A 21,519-nucleotide genomic window follows, 5' to 3' on the forward strand; every position below is an offset into this window, starting at 1 on the left:
AAAGCACCATGCTGAGGAAGGTAATATGCAGCAACTCGCCCCTAAGAGGGCTTGATTGGGATTTGATGGGGCATAGACGGGACAGAGCCGTGTCCTTGGGTAGTCCCAGGCAAAAGGAAGCAAGCTGCTGGATGTTGAGCCAACCTCTGCCTGAAACCGCATGACGCTCAGTCAGTGCAAACAGCAGGTCCCTTTGTCAGCGCACAGAGATTGGCATCATTGCAGTTACACCAGTTGCTGCGGGCCACTGGTTGCTGGCCTGGAGCTAATCCAGACAGAGAAGAATCGGGGTCAGGATCGGAGACAGCTCAGTGTCTTGGAGGGTTGAGTTTCAGAAGGGATGGGCGATTTGGGGTGCCTCCGCCGGGCAGTTTGGGACATCAGGGTTGGCGCTCACAAATCGGCTCCCCTTATGAAAACTGAAGCTCGGAGGCCCAACTTAGTGGCACCCCAGATCGGCAGTCCCTGCTGGAAATCTTGCTTCTGGATCCCAGACCTCTGTTGTAGCTGCGAAGTACATGGCCTCAGCTTTTTAGTACAGGGAATCCAGCTGCCTCCCCCCCGGCAAAATCCTTCGCGCAGTGGCTGAGACCACCCTCCAAAACCCCCCCTTGTAAATTTGAGCAAAACTGTTCTGCTGAAGCAAAGCAGCTAGTGCCATCTGGTCACTTTTCCTGTACCATCAAACCCTATTTTATTATTATCCTTTACCCTTATCTGCATAATGTTGTGAACAAACCGAATACACCCAGGAAAAAAACAAGAACCCCCCCACCCTCCTCATTCCCTAATGCCACATGAACCAGGCTGTGTGACAATGGGAGCAGAAGCAGAGGAATCATGTTGTAGGCAGGGTAAACCCAATTAGTCTGTGTACCCTGACAACAAGTAGAACTGAGCCTTTTAGCAAGGAGTATTTAATCTTCTTTAGAAAAACTAAGCAGGGACTACCAATGGGATAGAAGTTAGTGTGGTACTGTTGAATATCTCTAAAGCCACTTATAGGTTCAAAGAATGAACAAGGCCAGTGCCAGCCTTATTATTTTGATTTGTTTAATGAAAATACTTTGCTCATTCCATAGATGTTATGCTTTGATAAGGTAATTGTTCAAGGGCGCAGCTTACATCCTATTAATACTGCACTCTGGGCAAATTAAACCTGACCCAATGGAAAGGCAGATCCAAGGAGCCCTGTGGAATCCAGCCCAGTGATGTTGTGACACTTCGCCTTTTGTTCAGGATGCTGTCAGGGAGTGGAGCTGGAAGGAGTTTTATTCTGGGGTTTGTGTCTTGCTGTCCCTGGAGAAAGTCCCTGGGAAAATAAATGAATTCCCATTACACACAAATTAACAGCATCACTAACTGGCTTGCCTCGAGACTCTGCAAGGTTTGCACGACACAGATCCCCCCACCCCAGCTTGCAGAATACACAAGACGGCCTGCCCCCACGTCCCCCTCTTTTTTTTTAATATAATGCTGAAGATGAAATATTTATTTTCCTATCTTCCACACCTCCCCGCACTCTGCTTGCACCAAACTTTCTTTTCTCCTTAGCAGTTAAGAGCATCCCCCTTGCAAATAAACAGAGCCTTGTTGTCTCCAGAAAGAGGGGCCGGGGTGGGGAGTGGGGGGGGGGGGAAGGGAGGCAAAGGAAGTAGAAACACAAACCCAGAATTAAAGGCCAGCATCGCACTGCCCATACAAACGAGAGGGATCTCCTTCTGCTCCCACTGAAATCGGTGGGGGGGGCTGATTCAGGCTGCCCACAACAGGCACAGGCCCTAAGATTTTAAGCGTCTGCATTTTTTTTTTACCCCTTCCCTGCGCATCCACCTGCACAACAGCACATCCCAGAGCAAAGGCAATGCACCTGAGCGCTGATCTCCTCCTGGAGGGGCCGGCACCCGGCCTGGGGACTGCAGCCAGCCCTGTAGCGGGGCTGAGAGCCCCCAGAGCAGAGAGGGCCCAGCCCGCCGCTCCACAGACAGGCGTGCGAATGATAAATCCCAGCAGAAGTCATCTCCCGCGCGCGGGTCAGGCCCTTGGCTTCTGCAACACAATCATCACGTCAAATTCGTTGGGCTGATGCTGTTTTCACAACAGTAAATCAAAGCTTGGCCACATGATAGGTTTGTCCCTTTTGCATTTTGTGGGGTTTTTGGGGGGTGAGGAGGGGTTATGTCTGCGTTTTATTTTTTGCTTTTTTCTTTACTTTTCTTTTTTCTTTTAATTTTTGCTTGGGAATCACCTCCTCACACGAAGCGCTATTCCAACCCTTGCTGAGGTTTTATGTTCCCAATAACAAGTGAGTTTTCCTGCCTTTTCCTCCCTGCAAACACTCAACGTTTGTCACCCCCCCACACTGAAAAAAAAAATTGCAGAATGAATGTGCCACTTTGCTCCCCTGCTTTGTGTAAGGGTCATTAAAAAAAATGAAACGCCCCTTAAAATATATATATGTTAAGAATCCCTGGGTTTCAAGGTCGATTTATCCCCTTTTAAAGGCAGATTTATTGGATAATCGCTTAAAAAATAAAGCTGATGGCTCTGAGATCTCAGGAGGAAAACCCTCACATATTTAATAATCTTCTTGTAATTTCAGAGAAGAGAGGAACTTTTCCTTAAAGAATTTATCCCCCAGTTCCTTTTTCTTTTCTTTTCTTTTCTTCTCCTTCTTTCTCTCCAATCACACTCACGCAGACACACACACACACACACACACACACACACAAATGGAGATCAAATGCTCCAGATGTTAATTTAAATATATATATATATGTCTCTCTGAGACACGTTTGACTTGAATTTTCTTTTAGAGACAAAATCCTTCATTGTATTTATTCCCTTTTTTTCTTTTTCCTTTTTTTTTTCTTTTTTGGAGCCATGTCAAGGCAACATCTAAATGCACTCTGTAAGGAAAGGAGGTTGGTGGGTTGTTGTTTTTTTTGTATCCTCCCCCCTTCCAAAAACGATTAATAATCTTCCAGGAAGATGCACGTTGAATAAGCTGGCGATTGGGGTGAGTTTCATTGCCTTTGGCAGCATGCTCAGTGCCTAAGTGATTTTTCTGGGCAAGCTTAACCTATGCGCTTTCTGGAGTCAAGAATTTAATAAACAGACCTTGTTTTCCAGTATGACAACGTGCATCATCCTGTTAGCCAGCTCCTTGGAAAATGTATATCTAACAGTTAAAAAAATTTTAAAAAATTAAAAAAAAAAAACTCCAAGTGCCTCCAAGAAGCAAAAGAAAGATAATCTGGGAAGTGAGGGGGAGAGAAAAAAAATTAAAATATAATAATGCCCCCTCTCTTCTAGCCCTTCTACTTATGAGTTGTCTTTCAGTGCTGATTTCCAAGCCGTCCCTCCAAAGGGAATAGTGATATACAGCATTTATCAACCAGAAACATACCTTAGGAAACCATGGAGATATGCAGTGAAATGGGGAATCGCATTCAAGGCGGGAGGAATTCTGTCCTGTTTCTTTAAGCAGTTACTTGGGCTCCTTTCTTGATTGATGCTTGTTTTAATCTATTGCTTAGTGCTCCCAAGAGAGAAAAGAAGGGGGCTCTCCTTTGTGAACATGGGTAATGAAGCAAAGCATTGGGCAAATAATAATAATAATAAAACCCCTAGGAAAAGGGGGTACCCCCTTTCTGAGCTGTGCGCTTGGGCGACCAGGTGCCACCCCCAGCTCAAGCCCAGGATCTGCATGTGAAATCGCCATTTCACCCCCGCACACTCCTTAATTGTTGGAAAAATTATTTGTGAAATTGCTTTCCACCAGGAGAGCAGTGCACGCTTATTCACCCCCGCCCCGGTGCATTTTCCCAGGCGCGGAGTCTCCGCTGCACCCCTGGCATCAGCACCACCCCTCAGCCGCTCTCCTCCGCGCTTCTCCCCACCTCTCCTTGCACCCCTCATTAAAGGCAATTAAAACAAAAAAAAGAGGCTGATTAAAATGCCAGCAGCCCAGGAGGCAGGCGGGCATCTCTGCCTCGTTGCTCCTGGGATAAATGCCCGGTCGGCCCCGAGAGGTCCTGGCTCTGGGAGGTGGGGGGGACCCGGCTCTGCGGCTGGGAGCTTGGAGTGGAGGTGGGCCGGGGGTCTCAGCCCTGTGTTGTCCTCCATCCCTCCAGGCCCCCAGTGGGGCTGGAGGTAACGACCACACTGCGGTGGGCGGAGGAGGTGGGGATGGGGATGGGGATGGGGATGGGGAGAAGCTGAAGTTTGAAGGGTCAGATCTTTTCCCGGTTCTCCCCGCTCCCTGGGCCAGGGGAGGAAAACCAGACGCCGCGTTTGGTGCGGGAGAGGTGCCCGGGGAGCAGGCGGGCGCGGCGCTCCCGGCCAGGTGGGCGCGGGGCGGCGCGGGGCCGCGCGTTTCGGCCCGGCCGGGGGCGGGAGCGAGCCGGCACCGCTTGGTCTGCGGCCGCCCCCTCCCTCTGCCAGGGACCGGGACGAGATGGAAAGCATGCGGCTAATGAGGGGCTTCGAGCCGTCCCGGCCGGGCCCGCGGCCCCGCAAACTCCCGCGCCCGCCGCTTCTCGCCGGCTGGAGCCGGGCGTCGGCCGCGCCGCGCCGGGAAACCCCCGCGAGAAGGTGGGCGCGGTGGCAGCCCGGGAGGGCCGCGGGGCTGGGCTTGCTCCCCCTCCTCCAAAATAACGCTCAGGCATTAGACAAAACCCAACAAATCCTTTTTTTTTTCCTGCTTGCTTTCCAGCCAGCCGGCCGGCTGTTTGCCTGTGTCTACCTATCCGTCCAGCTAGCTAGCTGCCTGCCTCTCCTTCCCTCCCTCTCTTCCTCCCTCCGTCCCCCACCCTTCTCTTCCTCTGTCCATCCATCCATCCATCCCTCACCCTTCTCTTCCTCCATCCGTCCATCCATCCCTCTGTCCATCCATCCATCCATCCCTCTGTCCGTCCATCCATCCATCCCCCACCCTTCTCTTCCTCCATCCGTCCATCCATCCCTCTGTCCATCCATCCATCCATCCCTCTGTCCGTCCATCCATCCATCCCCCACCCTTCTCTTCCTCCATCCGTCCATCCATCCCTCCGTCTGTCTGTCTATCTATTTATCCATCTATGTGTCTTGCTGTCTTAGACAGTCTACCTCTTTCTCTCTCACCCTTTAAACAGTTCAAGTTCGTTGCCGTCTCTCTCAGCATCTCCGGACCCACCCCCCCCCAGCCCCTCCTGTGCTCGGCCAAGGAGAGTAATTGCCCTCCCCGCCTGGCCAGGGCTCCGGGGTCTGCCAGGCTGGGGGGAGGCGTGGGCACGATCCGGCAGCCGGGCCGAGGAGGGAGGGCAGCGGGGAGCGGAGCTCGAGGCCGGCGGGCCGGGCGCTGGTGGGAGACGGGGGGGCCGCTGCGGGCCAGGCCCCCCCCCCCCCCAGCGCTGGAGAGGCAAGAAGAAGAGGGGCCGAGTGAGATCAAGGCGCGGGGCCTGGGCCATGCGTCTTCCTCGCTGCCCGCAAGAAATGGGGCGGGGAGAAGCACAGGTTTTTGGGACGAGTTTGGGGTTCAACAAAGTCAAACCAAATCCACCCAAAAAGCTGCTTGAAGGAGGGCTTTAAAAAAAAAAAAAAGCCCTTGGCGATTTCCCCCCGAAGCAAACCCCCCTCCAGCTGCAGACAAAAGGGGCTGCGAGCCCTGGCGTCATCCCCCGCCGAGAAGGAGGGGCCGGCCCCCACCCGCGGCAGCCCCCTCCCGGGGACGCGTCTGCCTGCGCCGCGAGTGTCCCGCGGCAGCCCGGCCCGGCCGGCACGGGGCTTCGCACGGGGCCGGGGGCCGCCCTGCCCCGGGGCAGCTGCCCGGGGCGCCCACCTGCGACTCGCTGGGCCCTGGCAGCCCGCTGCGGAGTGCCCGCGCGGGGCAGGGGGCCTTAGGCCCAAGAGGCTGGCCACAAGCTTCCCACGGGGGGGGCAGCATCTGGCCTGGGCCACCTGCGAGCCCAGCCAGCCCCCATGGCCCAAACTTTGGTCCCAGCGGGGTCCTGCTCCCCTCCAGCCCCAGATACCAAACCACCGGGCCCTCCACCAGGATGAAGCCAAGCCTAGGAATGAATCAAAAAGGGGGGAGGGGGGATCACATATCTCTGCCCGTGTGTTTGGGAGCTGCCTGCTGCTATTGGTCCCGCAGCCCGGAGCAGTGCCCCTTGCCTGGTCATGAATAAAAGCGAGCAGCCGGAGCCTATCACAGCGCATGGGGGCTCTGCCTTCCTCCCCACTGCGCCCAAGTTGAGCAACTTCCAGCCCTTCCAGCTGACACGCCTGCCCCCTCCCAGCGCCCCCCCAGAGCCAGCAGCCCCCAGAGGCAGCCACAACAGGCAGCAGCGCACAAACATAAGCAACCCCCCCCCGTATCGATATATAAAAGGGGGGAGGAAGAAGGAGGAGGAGGAGGGGGAGGGGGAGGGGGAGGAGGAGGAGGGTGGGGAGCAATCAGTGCCCAGCGCACGCCCCGGAGAAGCCCAGCCCCGCACTCGGGATGCGTGTGTGACATTCCTGCAGGGGCCGGCTCCGCGCCGCCGCGCCGCAAACTTTCCCCGCACGCTCCGCCGGGGACAGGGGCTGCGGAGGGGGGGCGGGATGTGTCTTATGCCTCTTTTCTTCGGAGCACAAGCTTTCTGCAGCCACAGCCCCCCCTCCCCGTGCGCCTCGCGGGACTGAGCCACAGACGGCCCTGCAGCTCGTGTGGACTTCTCTCGTGTTGCTGTTTGCTCGCTTTTTCGGCCGGGGGAGGGGGGGAGGGGGGTTGCTTCAAGACAAGGAAGAGGAGCCTCTTCTTCTTCTTTTTTCTTTTTTTCTTTTTTTTTTTTTTTTTACTTTTTGTGGTGCCTGCTTGCATCTCTCGCCGGTCCCCGCCCGCGGCGAGCATGGCAGCGTTGCCAGGGACGGTGCCCCGAATGATGCGCCCTGCGCCGGGGCAAAATTACCCCCGCACCGGCTTCCCTCTGGAAGGTAGGTGTGCGCGCCCGCCCGGCCCGGCCCGGCCCGGCCCGGGTGGCCCCCGCCGGGGCGGGCGTGCGGGCACCGCGGTCCCGGGCTGCCCCGCTCCCCGCGTCGTGCGGCCGCGGCTCTGCGGGAGCCGGGCGCGCAACTTCGCTTTCGCCCTTGACAGGCGTGTGCGCGTGCCTGTGTGTGTGGACACGTACGTGCGAGGGTTTTCCGCGCGGGTGTGTATGCGCACACACGCACATATGCGATATTATATATTGTGTATGAGAATAATAATAATAGATGTTGTTGTAGATCGTTATTATACAGTCTGGATGATCTATTATAGACTGTGCAGGATGTGGTATGCACTATACTTCGTACGTCATATATATTCGACGGTTTCTAGTTTATATTAGCTGTGTGTATAAATGTATAATCTATAATATAGACAGAGCTATTTATAATATATATATATATTTATAGCTCTCTAGGTATCTAATAGATATATGAGCTATATCTAGTTATTAGGTATAGTATATACCTAAAATAATATAATACACCCCCCCCAATACATAAGTAGATGAGGTGACTTGCCCCCCTCCCCGGGAGGAAAGGACTCCCCAGCTCTTCTCCTCCCGGTCCCCAGGGGGGAAAAACCCCAAACTTTGCAGGCGGGCGAGAAGGGCGAGGGGGGCCGGCTCGGCAGGGGCAGGGGGTGCTGGGGGGCGGGGGGGCGATGAGCCGAGCCCCAGGTGCCGGGGGTGCCCACGGGGGGCTTTCTGGAGCTGCTCAGAAGGCCCCCGGAGCCGGCAGCCCTGCCCGAGCCTCCCCCGCGTGTGCGCGGACACACCGCCGCCTCCCTCCCTGCCCAGCCCAGCCCGCCGGGGACAGCGGCACCCCCGCGTGCCCCCCGCACGACGGCAAAGCAGTTCATGCCGGCCGTGATCAAGTGGCCAAACTGCAAGCGGGGGAAAACCACGCAGGCTGCAAAACACACAAGCCGCGGGGATTTGCTGAAGTGCTTTTCTGTAGCAAATGAAGTAAAGCAGCCGGGCAGGGGACGGATCAAAGGCTTACAACAATATTTGCACAACATGACTGGGAATAATGAAGAGCGGGGGCTGCCGGGGGTGCTAGCACCTCTCGCATGCGAAATGGGCCACTCGAGCGCTCCCCGGCGCTAATGACGCGTCCCAGGAGCGGCGGGCAAGTGACTTTGAATTAGTGGTGCATGATTCTCGGTAAATCGGGCGGCGGCTGCCGGCCTCCACTCCCCCGCGCGAGGGGAAGAGCAGCCCCTCGCCCCCGCCACCCTCGCGGCGCATGAGGCAGCTGAGTTCCCCCTCTCCTCCGCCCCCGCCCCGAGCCCGGGGTCCCGTATTCGTCTGCACGCTGTTAAACATGGGGGGCACCGGGGGGGGGGGTTAGCCGCTCGCCTCCAGAGCCCCGCAAGGGACGTGTGGGCAAGGCGTGAGGGGGCGCGGGCTCCCCCCAACCCACCCACATCTGCACGGGCCCTGCCACTGGGCTGCTGCAGTACCGCGCCTGTGGCCCCCGCCTGCAAACGGGTGCCGATGTGGGGGCGAGGTTTCACCCCGGCCCTCTGGCCCCCTCGGGTCCCCTGCCTTGCAAAGCGGGCGTCCCAGAGCCCTTCCCCTGGGGAGGCGGAGAGGAGGGGCAGCCTCTCTTTTTCCCCCCAGAAAAGTTGCCTTCCTGGTGCTGCGGGCCCAGAGCCACGGGGCACATGCCCCCCCCCCCGGGCAAAGGGGGCAAAGGGCCGGGAACCGGCGGCAGGCGGAGGGGTGCAAGAGGGGGCCGGGGCAGCCTCTAACCCGGGTTTCTGCTCCCCAGTGTCCACCCCCCTGGGCCAGGGCCGGGTGAACCAGCTCGGCGGGGTGTTCATCAATGGCCGGCCCCTGCCCAACCACATCCGCCACAAGATCGTGGAGATGGCCCACCACGGCATCCGGCCCTGCGTGATCTCCAGGCAGCTGCGGGTCTCCCACGGCTGCGTCTCCAAGATCCTCTGCCGGTATCAGGAGACGGGCTCCATCCGCCCCGGGGCCATCGGCGGCAGCAAGCCCAGGGTGAGTGCGCAGCAAGCAAGGAGGCCCCGCTGCCCACCCCCCCCGGTCCTGCCCCGTAGCAGCAGGATCCGGCCCCTGCCCAGCCCGAGCCCCCCGTGCCGTGCCAGATGCCCCGCGCCCCCGCCACAACCAAGATGCAAGGGCGGGAGCCGAGGGCTGGCAATACCGAGCCTCCTGCTCCCACGCGCAACAAGTGGTGCGCGTTGCAGCGTTTGCTCCGCTTCGCTTCAAGGGAGGCCCCTTCAAGGCCGCAATGCGGGGCGAGCCAGCGGGGCGGTGGCGAGGGGGGCAAGCCTCCGGGTCTCCCTTAAATTAAAAGTGATTTCTCTCGCCGTGTCTGCCCTCCCCCCCACCCTTGCCCCGCACACCCCGGCCCGCATTGCTCACAAAAGCAGGTCGCCACTCCCGACGTGGAGAAGAAAATCGAGGAGTACAAGCGGGAGAACCCGGGCATGTTCAGCTGGGAGATCCGAGACCGGCTCCTGAAGGACGGGCACTGCGACAGGAGCACGGTCCCCTCAGGTGAGAAGGCAGCTTGGCCAGCAGCCGTGGTCCCGGGAGCCCACGCGGGGCTGGGGGCTGCAACCCCCCCCCCCCCCAAGCTGCCAGCCCAAGGCGGCTGGAAACTCGCTTTAAAGGGGTGGACTAAGCCAGTGTGGACAAGAGGAGCCCGGGAGCAGGCCTAAGACCCCCCCGACACACACACACACTCCCCCGACGTGGAAGACAGGGCTAAGACACCCCCCTTCCCTACACACACTCCCCCAACCGCAGCGGGGGGGTGCAACCGGTCCCTATGGGCAGGATCCGGGTTGCACAAGGGGGTCTCCGCATGGCTGTCCCCGGGCAGGTCTCCCTTCCCGGGACCCGAGTGTGAGCCCTGCTTGCTCTGGGCTCGGGGCTGGCCTCGGCTTCCCAGGCGAGTGTGAGCTGGAGTCTGCACGCGGGAAAGGAGGCAAGAAAGGTGCGGGCGATGGGAGTGGGGCAGGGTCTACACGTGTCCACCCCCACCCCCCATCCACCCTGCACTGTCATGTGAACATGTCCATGTGTCGTGTCCTGTGGCTATAGAGTGCATTTGTGTGCACACCCTGCAACTCTGCCCACACACGGACACGCATGGACGTATATTAGTGCAGACACATGTATGCATAAAGATAGAGGTGCATAAGTGAGTATATGTGCACACATATGTATGCATATTTGGGCGCACACACACTTAGCACAAGCATGTATGTGTGCATAGGTATGCATATGCGTGTGCACGTATGTAAGTATATTTGTATACATGCACTTATGTACAAATATAGGTGTGTGCATAGGTGTGTGCACACATCTGTAGGTATATGTGTGTACACGGTGCACACACATTTGTGCACATATGTGTGTGTATGTGTGTGCACACACGTAGGTATATTTGTGTACACAGCACACACACATATATGTGTGAATACGCATGGATATGTGTGTGTACATATGTAGGCATATTTGTGTACACACACTTGTTCACAAATAAGTGAGCGCATAAATGTGTATATGTGTGTGTCCATATACTTGCACACATCCATAGTGTACCTGCGATTCCTGCTGTGTGCACGAGCGTGTGTATGCAGCAGTATGTGCGACAGGGGTCTGTTGTCAGTGCTAGGAGTGCATTCGCGTGCGAGAGAGTTGAAGCCGGTAAATTGGGGTGCCCAGATTTGCGTGCAGACGTGTGACCCGTGTGATGGTGCATGCGTGTGCACGACCCGAGGACAAATCAGTGTGTGAGCGAGTGACCTCGTGGCTGTGTCCATTCCTGAGCTGGCCTGCGCCCCTTTGGCCCCCATGCATGCCTGCGCGTATATCCCGAGTTATGTGGCCTCTGCGTGTGTGTGCCTGTGTTTTGTCAGTGCGTGCTTGTGGGCAAGTTTGCAAGTCTTGCCTGTGTCTGTCTGAGGTTGTGCAGGTGGCTACTTGTGCGCCCCTCTGCTTGCCCCCCCCCCGCTCTGCTCAGCCACCAACGTGTGTTCAGCGCGTGTTAGTCTGTGCGTGTGTCCTTGGTGCACTCCTGGTGGGGGGGGGGAGGCTGGTGCGGGCTGTTTTGTGTGTCTCTCTCGCTCCTGCCTCGCCTCTGTGCCTTCCACTTTGATGCGCTCCTATTTTGCTGCGGGGATCGTGCTCCTCTGGCGTGGCTGTGCCCCGAGCTCGCGTGCTCAGCTGCTCCGTGTGTGCACCTTTTGCTAGGGAGTCGGCTTGTTACTCCTGGGGGGGGTCCCCCTCTGCCCCATGATTTCTGCTCCCAACTTTTCCCGGCAGAGGCTATTGGATCCCTCCGCCTGCTCCCAGCCGCTTTCCAACCCGGCTTATACTTGCTCTTTTGTCTTTGACTGTCTGAGGTTTAGTGAGTTCGATTAGCCGGGTGCTACGAATCAAATTCGGGAAGAAAGAGGAAGAGGAGGATTGCGACAAGAAGGAGGAAGACGGCGAGAAGAAGGCGAAGCACAGCATCGACGGCATCCTGGGAGACAAAGGTAACTGCCCGGCGGTCACCTGCGGGCCCGGGCCCCCGGCTCCGAGGCGGTGAATGGGCACGTGCCCGCACCCTGCCGCCGGCTGCGAGGTGCACGCGTGGGCTGGACCTGCCCCCTCCAGTCCACCCAGTCCCATGTCCCCGGCTCAAAGCAGGGATGAGCGAGGACGAGCTGTCCCCAGAGGATCTCGACTGGCCCTTGATGTCGGAGGCACGTGGGGAGGGAGAGGCGTCCATGACACCATCTATTGCGGGGCACTTGGGGGGCGGCTGCAGACCCATCCGGGCCCTCCGCCTCGCCATCCGGCCGGATCAGTGTATTTGTAGCGAGGCTGAGCCCGGGTGGGGGAGAGAGGGGGGCAGACCCCAGGCTCCTAAATGAATTTGTTAAACAGATTTTTTCTCCTGCTATCTAAGTGGTCCCCTGAAACTCTGCCTGACAGCTGACCGATTGGGGCAATCAATATCAATTAGAGGCCGGGCCCCAGCCCCGGCCCCGGCGCTGCCTGGGGAGAAGGCCCCGTCTGGATCCGTCCCTCGGAAACCCCCGGCCCTGCTGCCCTGGGGCGGCCGGGCCGGAGGCATCCGGGCTCGGAGCAGACTTGAACCTCCCGCCCGTGAACGCAGCCGGGGGCTGTGCCGGGGGGCGGGCTGCAGGGAGGTTCCCAGAGGTGCCGGGGAAGGGGGAAGAGGTGCGGGGGGCGTCTGGAGCCGGCAGGAGCTGGGGAAAGCCCCACCCGAGCATTTCCCGCTGCTGCAGGTTTTGCTTTTGCAGGGGGGAGGACTCGGGGGGCTTTCAAATGGCCGTGCAGGAGGGGAAACCCGTGCGGGGCTCGGGGAGGGGTCTCGGCAGGAGAAGCGCTGGGCTTCTTCCCACGGGGGCAAGTCTGCAGCCGGGGCCAAAAAAGCCCCGATGGGGGCCCCGATGCGAGGAGCGGAGCTCCGGCCGCCGGATGCGGCTTGCAAAGTTTCTCGCCGGCTGCAAAGTGCCCCCGTGCCCCTTCCCCGGTCGGAGACAGTCGTGAAGGGCGCTGGGACGGGAGAGGGACCCGTCTCCCGTGTCACAACCCCCCCCCCCCGCAAAGGAAGGTGCACAAAAGCGAGGATCCCATCTCCCCCTTTTCTCCAACCTTGAAGATGAACTTCACTTACAAAGACCTCCGAGTCTATTGAAGCTTCATAAGCAAAAGAGTCCTGGCTACAAAAGCAAACAGTTTGGGGGGGGGAGAAGAAAAAAAAATCCGAGACTGCCTTAAAAAAAATGGAGTAAAGGGTTGGGGGGGAAGGGGTGGGGGTTGTCTATTCTCATTCAAAATTCTGCAGAGGGGAGAAAAACTTAGGACAAAGGGCCAAGGAAAGGAAGAAAGGGAGATAAATTATTCAAAACTCCCTGCTGTTAGATAGTTTTGTAATATTATAGCACCGTCTGTTGGAAAAAGGCGAGCCGTTGGACGTGGCAAAATGTTTCTTGTGATTTGGAAATGGCCAGTGCGCGCTGGGAAATCAGCCCCATTGTGTCTCCGGGGGGGTTCCCCCTCCGCGATCATTTCTTTTTCTTTTTTTAAGAAAAGTTTGATTTTATTTCGCGCCCGTCGCTTTGGGGGAAAAAAAAGGTGGGGGGTGGCTGGAAAAATCATGTTTTCCCTGCTCCTCCCCATCGAAAATAAACGAGGACTAAAGGAGGAGAGCGCTCCGGGAGTTTTGCTCGGAGGTGATAGCGATCAACAAGCTGAAAAGAAGGGTTGGGGGGGTTGCGGGTTTTTTGTTTTGTTTTATTTCGTTTTTGTGCGTGGTCACTTCGCCGGTCAACCCGGTGTCTCGATAGGGATCGAGAGCCATTTCAACCCAGAATCGGGAAACTTTTCCCACCCTCCCCCGAAACAAATACACTTTCTTTCCTGCCAATTCTTTCTCGTCTTTCTCTCCCTGCTTGCAGCCCACCTGGGGGATCCGGGGCGCTGGGGGTTTCCACCCCTCGTGCCTCTCACTCCGGCTTGATCAGAAACATAGGTCGAGCTGAATAAAAGTAGTAAAAAAGAAGCGATAATAACAGGGAAAATATTGAATTGAAATGGGGGGGGGGACTCAGGCGTCTCCGTGCCATGGGCACCTTGTTTGTTTTCAGTGGCTGATCCCAGGCAATTAGCCCGCTGGCTACAACCTCGGGTTGATTTGTGCCATTAAAAAAAAAAACCCCAAGTATTATGATATTACTATGAATTATCATTAACAATTATTATTATTAATTATTTATGAAGCTGCTTTTGGTGCCTAACTCTGGACAAGTTTTAATTGCCCCGCTTCAAGCAGCAAATCTTCTTGCCTGGCTCCACAAGCCCTGCAGAGCAGAGTTTTCCCACGTCCCGATCTCCTTGTTTCCTCGGGCCCGGTCCCTGCGGCCCGGAGAGACCTCGCCCCGCCGCACCCACGCGGGCGCGCCTTCTGTCGCGGTCGGCTGCGCGCGCGGGTGCACACACATGCCTCTGTACACATCCATAGATACACGTATGTATACACACTCATATATACATACGCACATATATCTAGTATATACACACACATATATACATTATTAGACACATTATATATACATTATTTATATACACCCCCAGTCTCCCTCTGCATCCTAACCCGGTCCGGATTTTTCCGGTTATATATTTTTAAACCGGGGCGGGGGGGGATGTTGAAAAGAAAAAGCGGGGGGGGGGGAGAAACTTTGTTTGGGGCTTTTTCCTCTTGACAAATGCCTTTGCTCCATTTGTGGGCTCTCCTCGCGGGGAGCCGGAGGAAGACAGCCCTAAGTGCTCTCTCTTTTTAAGTGTTAAAGAAAGATTCCACCCTGCGCCTGTTTCTTTCTATCATCTGCTTGGCATTTAATAATGTTAAGACTTATTAGAGCTGGTAATGAAAACTGTGGCTGTTGAATAGGCAGCTGTGTTGGAGAGGGGTGTAATAGCTCCGAGGCATGCTAAGAAATGTATTTATCCCCAATCAGTGCTCACTCTCTGAGTTCCAAGCACAAACGTTAAGTTGAAGGGTTTTAAGGCAGATTAAATTGAGCCTTTATTTCTCTGCACTTTCATCTTTAAACGGCTCACTCCAGCTAGCCCTGGGCATATATTCATGAGGCTTCACTTATTTTTTTTTTTTATCCTTGTTAAGACCGAGTTATTATTATTTGGGTTGTTATTATTTATTATTCTTATTGCCGGGGTGTAGCGGGGGCGTCACGTGCGAGGAGGATCTCCGCCGTGAATTCTCCCACAGACGCGCCCGGCCCCGGGCAGAGGGGCGGGGGGGGGGGGGCGGCAGGGTTTTGGCCGACCCAAAAGCTAACGGGTCCTTTGGGTCTGCAGAGGATGACTCGTGTGTGGGGGGGGGGGGCGGGGGGGCTCGTGCAAACTAGCAAATGGTATTAATTGCAACCAGACGCTGGCATCTCAAAAGCTCCAGATCGATAGGAATAGGAGGGGCGCGGGGAGAGGTTTGTTCAAGCCATTGACGAGTTAATAGTAATAGGAAGATAACCGTACGAGCAAGGACCGAGTCAGATCAGCAGGCAGGGGAAGTCAGTCCATTTTCCCTGCGTTATAACTTAGTTATTTATCCCCCCCCCCCGCCCCCACAAAGTCTATACGGAGACGTACAAACACAGTGCTCGCTGTATTTCTCAGGAACACACACTCTCCGCGCTGTTGATGCGCCTCTTTACGCCCGTTTCCTAGTAAAAGGCCGGGGGATCTCGGCGCACCGTGCAGCCCGAAAGGCCGGAGCTGGCCGGGTGCTCGGCGGCGCGGCGGGTCCCGCTGTCCGTCTCCGGGGGCAGGTGCCCTTCCCAAGGGCCCGGATTGTCCCCGGGCTGTCCACCTGGCCAGCTTCATGCCGAGCCCTCGGACAGGGCTGGCCCGGGGGGGTCGTGCCCGGCAGCCCCTCCACAAAGGTGTGAGCAGCACCGGGGGCTGCAGGCGGGGGTGGACGTCTGCACACTTGCAGCTCGGGGTGGTAACAATTTAATTTGGCAGCAGTCCTCGCTGCTGCTATGGTTTTCGGAGCCTCCGCGACCCTGAAGGGAGCTGCCGGGATTGGGTGTACAAGGACCTGCCAAATTTAATTAGGCTCCGGCGGCTGGGACGGGGAGTGAATGAAGCAGGAGGAAGACGAGGACCCCCCCCACACACCCCTCTCCTTTCTCCAGTGACACTTTCCCCCCACACCTGGAAAGCGGTGCTGCTTTCCAGGCGCCGAGTGGGTGTGTATGTATGGGGGGGGGGCATCAGTCCATATATCAGCAAACAATCTGCATTGATTTAAAACCAACAAGCGCTTTCTCTGTAAATGTATGTTTAGAAGGGAAAGGGGGGAAGAGACACTTCATCAAATCAGGGGATTACGGGAGGTTGGCAATCTAATCAAACAGAGACCAGGCGGGATTTGCCGGTGTTCCGAGTTGGATCAGAGCTCATAATAGGGGGCAGGAGGAAGATAGGATGGTGTCAGGCAATTCGTTGGCTTTAGGCTCAGTTATTCTGTGCATATTTCAGCGAGAGAGAGGGAGAGAGGAGGGGAAAAAAAAATCAGGGAGAGGACGGGGGGAGGCTGTATGTGAGCACACACAGAGCTTACATGTCACAAAAAAAGCTGAGACAAATGAGGTACAACAATAAACACAGATAACAATTACAAAGGCAAACAGTGGCTTTCGGGAACAAGTAGCTGCAGAACCTGGTCTACATAAACAAAGTAGGCAAATGTTTGCAAGATAAACTCCTTCCTAAATCAAGTGTGACGGGAAGGAGAGAAGAGAGGAGGAGAGATAAGGTTGGAGGGGGAATAAACGAGTATAATCTAATACAAGACATTTTAAAAAACAAACTTAAGACAAGGATGCGGGGAGGGAGGTTCAATTATGCAGCAGGAAGGGGAATAATATGAGGGAGATGGTTTTGATCCAGGGTGTTTTTGGAAGGGGGAGCAAAGGTTTCGTTATACACCAGGAAGGGGAAGGGAAATGTAAGGCCGACTGCAATGATCCGCGGTGTGAAGGCGACAGGGTCGGGTGGGGGGCTGCAATTACAGACCGGGGAAAATGGGAATCAGATATTTGCGATACCTGGGAAGCGGCAGTGCGCTCTGCTGCAGCCCAGGACGAGGAGTGAGAGCAGAGGCAGGTCTGGTACGCGGGGGTTTCAAGGCGGGGAGCAGGGGAAAGAGATGAAGTTGTATCCCAGGAAGAACAGAAAGCGGGTAGTCGTGGTCCCGAGTGGGGCGGGCGAGATAGGTGCAATGAGATACCAGCGAGGGGAAGGCAAGCACAAGGTAGGTATTTCTAATCCCGGGGCTGGGGTGGGAAGAGATGCAATTATATGACAAGAAGGCGGTAAGGCGACGCGTGTTTCTGCTCCAGGTACACGCGAGTGTGTGCTGGAAACACGCAGCCCCGGCACCCCCGACACCTGCATTGTAGAGCTAGGTTGCGGGGAGGGGAGGGGAGGGGGCTTCTCGCCTATACAGACCTCCCTAAATGAGAATTGTAAATAGGAGAGGGAGACGTGTCTGCAGTGTGGTTAAAGGAATTAGATATTTACCCGTTTGAAATAAGCCTGGCTCTGAAAGGGGCGAGAGGCAGAGACAGTGAAAAGATGAGACGGGAGAACACTTCAAACGAATCCATCAGCTGGAGTGGCGAAGGGGAGATTTGGAGACAGTATTGGGAAGTTATTTAGATATTAATAACATATTTTCCTGAGGCGTCAGGACTGCCTCCATACGCACTTTTTTCTCGCAGCTATTTGGCTGGGTGAAATATGGGAGACCCAAATGTTGGGAAGAGATAACACAATCAGCCTAGCCCTGGTCCTGTGACTGCATCATAGCATTAAACCCGGATTAACCTCCCCTTTCTCCCCCCTTCCCCCACTTCCAACCCCCCCCCCAAGCTTTCCAAATTTTTCAGTGGAATTTACATGGCAGGATTGTAAAGCATGTCTAGCACTAGCCTTAAAGCGGTAAGGCACTCCGGGGTGAGGGGCTAGCCTCCCCCAAAGCACCTTTGCTGCCCAAGGAATAGGCGAACAAGGGAGCCTCCTCAAGCCCGAGCGGTTGAGATGCTGCAGGCAGACACGCTCGCTTTAAAAAAAAGAAATAAATAAAATCCTATTACAATTAATCGCCCCCCTCTTCCCCAAATTTTGCTTTGTCATTTAATCTCAACTGCGGGACGATCTGAAGCGCTCTCTTTTTCTTTTTTCTTTTTTTTTGGGGGGCGGAGGGGGGCAGCCAAAGCTATCAGCTGTTCCCAGACCTGAGCAGCCCCAGAGGTAGCTGAGCCGTGGCGGTGGGTGTTACACTGACCAGGAAAGGGGGCCCTTCCCAAATCAAGTCACTTGATTTCCCACCCGGGAGCCTTTCCTTGTTAAATGGTATTTCTTATTTCATTGCAATGGCTGCAGGTCTGAAGGGGCTGGGGGCACCGTGCACGGGGGCCGGGATCCCTCCAGCCCCTCGGAGGTTGCACTTCTGCGCTGCACTTGGCATGATCTGGCCACAAAAGAAATTAGATGTCAGCTCATGCCTGTTTATAAAGACATTTGTCACCCGGAGTGGAGCAGAAGTGAGGGGAGAGCGCGAGCGAGCACCTGGGAGGACGGCGGCTTGCAGCAGGAAGGTGCCGGGGTTGCATCCCCGGGCCGCGGGGGTGACCCGCTCCAGCCCGGCGGCCCTCGCACTTGGCAGGCGGGGGCCAGCGGCTCTGAGCTCGCTGGGGAGAGTGAAGAGGGAGGGGTGGGGGGAAGAAAAGAAAGAAAAAGTAGGTGAGGAAAAGTAGAGGCAGCTTGAGGAAATTGAGAAGCTTATAGTCTTTGATCCTTGGATGCTTTTCCTTATCAGAAACATTTGTGGTGACACCGGTACAAAGGAAGTTCATCATATTACAGACTGCTAGGGCTGCTTTCAGGAATCACTGTCTATTAATTAGCAGGCGCTCTGTCTTGTGGGACACACTAGATCTGAGGCTACATATTACTTGCTTGGATGGCTCTGGGTCCTGCGATGAATGGTTGAAAAGGGCCATTTCTGGCGATAGGCGCTGCGGGGAGAGTGGCTGCAGCCAGAGGAGCTCGTCGGGGGTGCGTGGAGGGGATGTCTTGGCTCATTCATAAAATACATATAGGAAAAGGGGGGGGATTTTTGCTCATTCATAAAATGTCTGTCCGGGGGGAGGCATCTGTGTTCATACAGCGTGTGTGTGTGTGTTGTGTGGTTATAACGGGCACGAGCCAGTGCAGCCGGGTCTGCCCTGCCCACTCCCGGCATCGGCTGCACTGGTTTTGCGTGGTTAAAAAAGAAAAAGAAAGTGCTTTCAAAGACATCAAAGCGTCTAATGCACATCCTGAGTTGCTTCTTCCTTTATGGGAAGATGGTAACTCATTGGGGACGGGATCACGTTAGAGAGCGAAAGTCCCCCCCCACCCCCTCACTTCTTTTTAAAACATAAAGCCTCTCCAGGAAAAGGATAGGAAATCTGGCAATATTTCCCCCCCAGCCCGGCTCCCCTCTGCAGCTACACCTGCTGCACACGCGGGAGCTCCTTGGGGTTAGGAGCAAGGCAATCTGCCCCTGCCCCTCCAGAAACAGCCCTAGCCCCGGGGGGGGGGGCATTCAACCCAGCGACTCTGGACAAAACCTTGGAGCAAAGAACAGCTCAGCCCTGCCCAGGGTGACCTGCACCTGCACGGAGGCGGGGTGCTGGGTGCCGGTTTGCGGGCTCTGCGGCCATGTGCAGGGGTGGGAGAGCCAACTATTTTTACACACCCGCTCCTCTTTCAAGCGCACTGTCCTGCCCCCGGGCGCTGTTCAAGGAGAGGAAGCCCTGCTTGATTTTCACTCTTCTCTGATTTTTTTCCCCCTTCCCCTTTTGGTTGTTGCTGTGGTCCTGGCTGTTTCTAAAATTGGAAGGAAGCACTTTGCCTGACCCTGGAGGAGCACTGAGGGCAGGGCTGTTTTTTGCAAGGGTCCTTTCTCGGTTTAGGTACAGAAGCTGGGGGGGGGGGAGAGGGGGGGGAAGGACACTTTAGAGACACTTTAGTCTTTTAGCCTTCACTGGCTTCTTTGTCCGGAGACCCTAAAGATCGCAGATCAAAGTGACCTGGTGGCTTCTTTAAAACAAGAAGAGAAAGGGGAGGAGGGGGGGAGAAATTAGTTATGAAAGTCTTGTCTCTGGGCTCCGGGATGACCCTGGAGAGCTGGGCAAGGGGCGGCTTATTTTTTTGGCAGAGGTGCTGGACTTCTCCGCAGTCCTGGATGCTCGGGGATGTTGAGCCCCCCAAGAGCAGGGCGGGTTTTTGCTTCTGCCCTGGGGCAAAGGCAGTTTCTCCTCCCGGTTGGCGTGGGGGTGGGTTTGCAGCTGATTTTATAGCTCTTCTCCCCCCGCCCCCATCCCTCCTTTGCTAATTGTCATCATGCCTAAGTGGTGGAAATGGGAAATGAGGTCCGATGTTTAATCATGCTAATCAATTCCGCTCCCAGACTTCTCCCGAAATTGCGTGTTACCAGAACGCCTTTTAATCATGCGTTTGTCTCAGTCCCCGGTGCCCGCGCCTGCAAAACCCTCGGCTCAAAAAAAAAAAAAAAAAAAAAGAGGAATAAAATATATCTCTTTTTTTTAACCATAATTTTGCTATTCTCCAGCGAAGAGCTGGGCAACGAAATGGGGAGAAGCGCTTCCCCCGACCTGCCGCAATTTTCACTGGAGTGAGAGAGAAAAATAGAATATGATTGTAATATATATATTCTTTTTTTGGGGGGGGGTATGCGGATGACTCGATTTGCATATGTATTGGGAATTAAAGGAGGAACAGAGCTGAATCAACAAGATGATGGGGAGCGGGGCAACTTTTTCCCGCAAGTAGTGGGGGTTCATTTTTTTTCCTTTTTTTTTCTTTAAACCTTTCTGAAAACAGATCCAAAAGGAAAGCTCTTGCCTGGGTCTGAAAGAGCAATTTTAATTTTATCTTTTTTTTTTTTTTTTTTGCAACTTTTTGAAGGGGGTGGGGGGAGGAAATCACTTTTGCTGTTGTTGTAAGGGAGAGAGGAAACGCGCCGCCGGACGAGACCTTACGATTATGAAAGATAAAATTGTTGACAGCACGAATTATTTTCTATTTACCGACGCTTTTAAAAGAGAGGGCGAAGCCACAAAGGACAGCTCGATGTCAGGAGATCCTCATGTTTAAATGCGATACAATTGTTTCCAACACATTTGATTGCCAGAAAAGAGAGAAAAGACGCGTTGACATGAATAGGAATTTGGGGAGGGGGGGGAATTAATAGCTCGCAACCTTTGTATATTGGAAATTGCCCAGCCTAAGAGTCGGTGCCCCGATTGAAGCGGGAGCCTAAAGTTGAAGCTGGCAGTGAAAGGAGAGCCGGCGATTTATTTTATTTAAAAAAAACCCCGATCCCTTTGCTGAAACGCTGGCGTTTTCTCGTTGCAGCGGTTATTTCCGTGTAGAAAGTAGTGCTTTTTAACTCTTTCAAACGAGACGCGATGATTGTTTGATGCTAAAGAGCAGCAAATTGAGCTATTTGAAGCTATTTTTTCTAGGGGGTTTTTTTTCTTCCCCTAGAATGGGAATATTTGGTTTGTACCTTGTTGCTCTGTTGCTTTTTCCTGGAGTTTTCCCCTTAATCTCATTCCAACCACAAACCCTCCCCTCTCTCCCTCTCCCCCCCCCAGCTTTTTTTTTTTTTTTGCAAGGAGCTGAATATCCTCCCAGCGGGTAGGCAGCTATTTCCATCCCTCGCACTTCAGCAAAGAGAGCAGAAAACTTAAAAAAAAAATTAAAAATTCTTTTTTTTAACGAAAAAAGCACTTTTTTTTTCATCCTCCGTGTCTTTAGGAGGAAGGGGGGAAATATGCCTAGAGACGGGTGAGAACTTGCAAGATCAAAATGCAACTCAAGAAAGAAATAGCTCCAAATTGTTCCG

The 21,519-nt window shown here is 55.0% G+C and overlaps 1 protein-coding gene and 1 long non-coding RNA gene across 4 annotated transcripts in view; one reads left to right on the forward strand and one right to left on the reverse strand.

Annotated features, from left to right (window-relative positions):
* Positions 1–1,053: 1,053 nt before the first annotated feature.
* LOC149854467 (uncharacterized) lies at positions 1,054–6,061 on the reverse strand. Its single transcript, XR_016438705.1, has 3 exons — positions 3,410–6,061; positions 1,871–2,049; positions 1,054–1,312 (listed from the first exon to the last, which is right to left on the reverse strand). It is a non-coding gene; the product is annotated as an uncharacterized LOC149854467 (long non-coding RNA).
* Positions 6,062–6,485: 424 nt separating this feature from the next.
* Positions 6,486–21,519, forward strand: part of PAX7 (paired box 7) — a 131,470-nt gene continuing 116,436 nt past the window's right edge. The window contains exons 1-4 of one of the 3 annotated variants that reach the window (XM_090024005.1): positions 6,486–6,957; positions 8,788–9,023; positions 9,416–9,545; positions 11,402–11,536. In XM_090024005.1, the coding sequence (XP_089880131.1) occupies positions 6,873–6,957; positions 8,788–9,023; positions 9,416–9,545; positions 11,402–11,536 (586 nt within the window). In that variant the 5' untranslated portion in view covers positions 6,486–6,872. The remainder of the gene's footprint in view (positions 6,958–8,787; positions 9,024–9,415; positions 9,546–11,401; positions 11,537–21,519) is intronic. The other 2 variants (XM_090024007.1, XM_090024006.1) reach the window with 2 other exon arrangements.

This window comes from Crocodylus siamensis, chromosome 12 (assembly GCF_052110815.1).
Source record: "Crocodylus siamensis isolate JL-2025a chromosome 12, ASM5211081v1, whole genome shotgun sequence".
Classification (NCBI taxonomy): Eukaryota; Metazoa; Chordata; order Crocodylia; family Crocodylidae; genus Crocodylus; species Crocodylus siamensis.